Consider the following 2,785-nt stretch of genomic DNA (forward strand, 5'->3'; position numbering starts at 1 on the left):
AGTCACTTTTGCCCATGGTGTAACCTCCCCCATTTCATATGACCTCTCTCCTCACAGCAACCCATGCTTTTTCATATGATTTTAATGTTAGAATCCATTTGATCTTTTGGATCAAAATTTTGATTTACAACTCGTTTCCATATTTGCGTTCCTTCATATTAGGACTTTAAAAGAAGACCACTCTTGAATATATTTGTAAAAAACAGATTTTAATAATATATTCAATATTGGTCTTGTTTTGAATATCTCCTCGGAATAAACATATATGTCCAAATAGAATGTAAATCACACTTTTGTTTCACAAGATATCAGGCATCTAAATTATTACATAGAAAGAAAGAAAGAGGGAAGATATTTCTGGTATAAAGTTATAAAGAGAAAGATGGGGCATGCGGTTGACCTGGTGCTATTTACACTGACACACAACCTGACCATGGGGCCACAACATGCATGGGATATCCCGTGCATGCTAGATAATCCGTTCTCGATATCTTTGGCCTTGTTTTGAACTCCTATGGTGCAAAAAAGTGACTAACCCAAAATATAAAATCAGTCTGACTTGTATTTAGCCGGTCCCTTAATTAGCTCTAGTTGAACTACGCCCGATCATGGTGGTAGTACTTGGTGTGCGCAGGGCTCCGGCTGTCGTCCTCCCTCGGCCGGCACACGGTGACGCGGGGCTCCTGCCAGAGCCACGCCTTGCTGATCTCTGACACATGCTCTTGGACGACCTTAAGGAGCAGGCGGACGCTCTCCTGCTGTTCATGGTCTCCCGGAGTTCCCACGTCTTCCGGGGTGACGAGCACCAACTGCTCGAGGACAGGAGCCCTGCGCAGGACGAACCTTAGCAGCCGCAGCTCGCGCCTAGTCCCTCGGAAGTTCACCACCTTGAGGAACGTCAGGTGATCGAGAGCGATCTCGTAGTCGAGAAGGATATCCGCATCCTCGCCGGTCGCCGCCGTGCCGCCGCACGCGTCTGGGAGCTGCAAGTTCCAGCTTGTTAGAGGCGGCCTCGCACGCCATGGAAATTCAGGTTCGAATGGATTGTGTATCAGGAAGCTTATCCGGATAAAGAGGCGCTCGAGGAGCGGCGCCGCGACGAGCTCGAAGAATCCGGAGAAGCGAGTAACATCGTCGTCGCCCATGGAGTCCAAGAGCAGCTGCAATTCTTCTAAGTTCGGGGTATCCACACCGCCCATAGCCAACGATCGCGCTTCTTCCATGTGCTGATCTTACAGAAGACACCGTTAATCGCCTAATTGGTTTCCTATAAGCAGGACCGCAAGAACAAGTATGAATGTCGTACCAGAAAGCCCACGGAACAAAGTGTCAAAATCTTGGCATGCGCAACCTGTTCCATGAAGCCTGAGTACGCAAACTCGTGAATTTCTTGGTCGTATTCGCCGTAGCCAATGTGGGACAGGTGCACGTCTTTTAGCAACGGCCTGGCATCGGACCGCACCCCACTGCCGCCTAGGCCAACAAACTCCAAGCCGGACGGCTCGTCCTCTCTCCAGATGAGGACGTCGCCGTGGTAGGCGACGGACTCCAGCATGGGCTCGGCCACCTGCAGGTGGCGCATGGCCAGGCAGCACACGATCTCCAGGCCCCGCAGCCTCTCGCCGGCGACCCTCACCGACACGAGGAGGTGGCAACTCTTCAGGCTCAGAAACTCGAGCAGCCGGCACTCGGAGACCACGTCCCCGACAGCATCATCGGCGACGTCGACTTGGTTGAGGGAGAGCCATGTCAGGCCGGCGAGCCCCGCCGCACCGGGCGGGACGTGACAGAGGCTGCACCGGCCGAGGCTTAGCACTGCGAGGGAGCTCTTGGCCTGGAAGAGGTCCCCGGGAAGCTCCAGAGCCCCGCGGCCGTCGGCGTGCTGCGTCATGTCCACCCCCACCTCCCTGGCACCTCTCCCCAAGGCGGCCGCGGCCCACCGGACGACGTCCCGCCTAAACGCGTCGAACGGGGACAGCGCCACGCGGAACACGTCGATGGGCGCCGCGCCGTGTACCACGAGGCAGCGGTTCACGGTGGCCACGATCTGCCCCGGGGACTGGCCGCGGACGAAGCAGCAGTCCGTGAAGTCGAGGACGGCGGAGGCCGCGAGCGCGTGGAGCCACAGGCACGCCCACCTCGTGGAGTGGGCGTTGGTGCGGACGGCTTGTTTGAGGGGGACCCGGCCGACGATTGAGTGGAGGACGTCGTCGGGGAGGCTACTCAGCCGGTCCTCCTCGGATGATGCTCTTCTAATAACTCTGCAATACTTTGGGTTAGATTCGATCTCCATTGGCGCGCACGGTTGAGCTCGTATAGAGCCTTTCAAGTAGCGCACTGGGGGTTACGTGCCTGGTGGTGATGTGATTTGTTGAATCGTATGAGCGCTTTGGCCCGGCCTTTTTATACGTAACATCCAGCCACAGTGACGTCGTGGGTGCTTCCTAGGCAAGATTTGAGTCGCTCGCCTTCTCTTGAAAATGTTCGCTCGCCTTCTCTTGCAAGATTTGACTCGAAAAGATGAGATATCAGACACAGTGACGTCGCGGGTGCTTCCTAGGCAAGGAGCCGTGCGCGCCATTTCAAGTTTTTTTTTTTTGAGGGAAGATTTCAAGTATTCAACGGGTCAATTTTGAGCTGGAAATGCCACACTCCTAGGTAAGATTTTACCGCACCAAGCTGCTGCTAATCTGCAGCTTTGGGGCGAAATTCGCAGGAGCACGCAATGGCAACGCACACATTTTGTGTGCGAATTTTCTTGTGGTTCATAAAAATGGGCTGATCC

General features: G+C 54.4%; 1 protein-coding gene across 1 annotated transcript; it reads right to left on the minus strand.

Moving 5' to 3' along the window:
- Positions 1-405: 405 nt before the first annotated feature.
- LOC119272163 (F-box/LRR-repeat protein At3g03360-like) lies at positions 406-2,293 on the minus strand. The gene is made up of 2 exons (XM_037553721.1): positions 1,307-2,293; positions 406-1,226 (listed from the first exon to the last, which is right to left on the minus strand). The coding sequence occupies exons 1-2, from the start codon at positions 2,291-2,293 to the stop codon at positions 597-599; spliced, it is 1,617 nt and encodes a 538-aa protein (XP_037409618.1). The 3' UTR covers positions 406-596.
- Between the last annotated feature and the right edge of the window lie 492 nt (positions 2,294-2,785).

This window comes from Triticum dicoccoides, chromosome 3A, assembly GCF_002162155.2.
Source record: "Triticum dicoccoides isolate Atlit2015 ecotype Zavitan chromosome 3A, WEW_v2.0, whole genome shotgun sequence".
Lineage (NCBI taxonomy): Eukaryota > Viridiplantae > Streptophyta > Magnoliopsida > Poales > Poaceae > Triticum > Triticum dicoccoides.

Excerpts from the sequence above, each read along its gene's own strand:
- LOC119272163 (XM_037553721.1), bottom strand. The coding sequence starts at position 2,293 with ATGGAGATCGAATCTAACCCAAAGTATTGCAGAGTTATTAGAAGAGCA. Across the intron at positions 1,227-1,306 it reads TTTGTTCCGTGGGCTTTCTG|CACATGGAAGAAGCGCGATC; the intron begins GTACGACATTCA and ends CTGTAAGATCAG.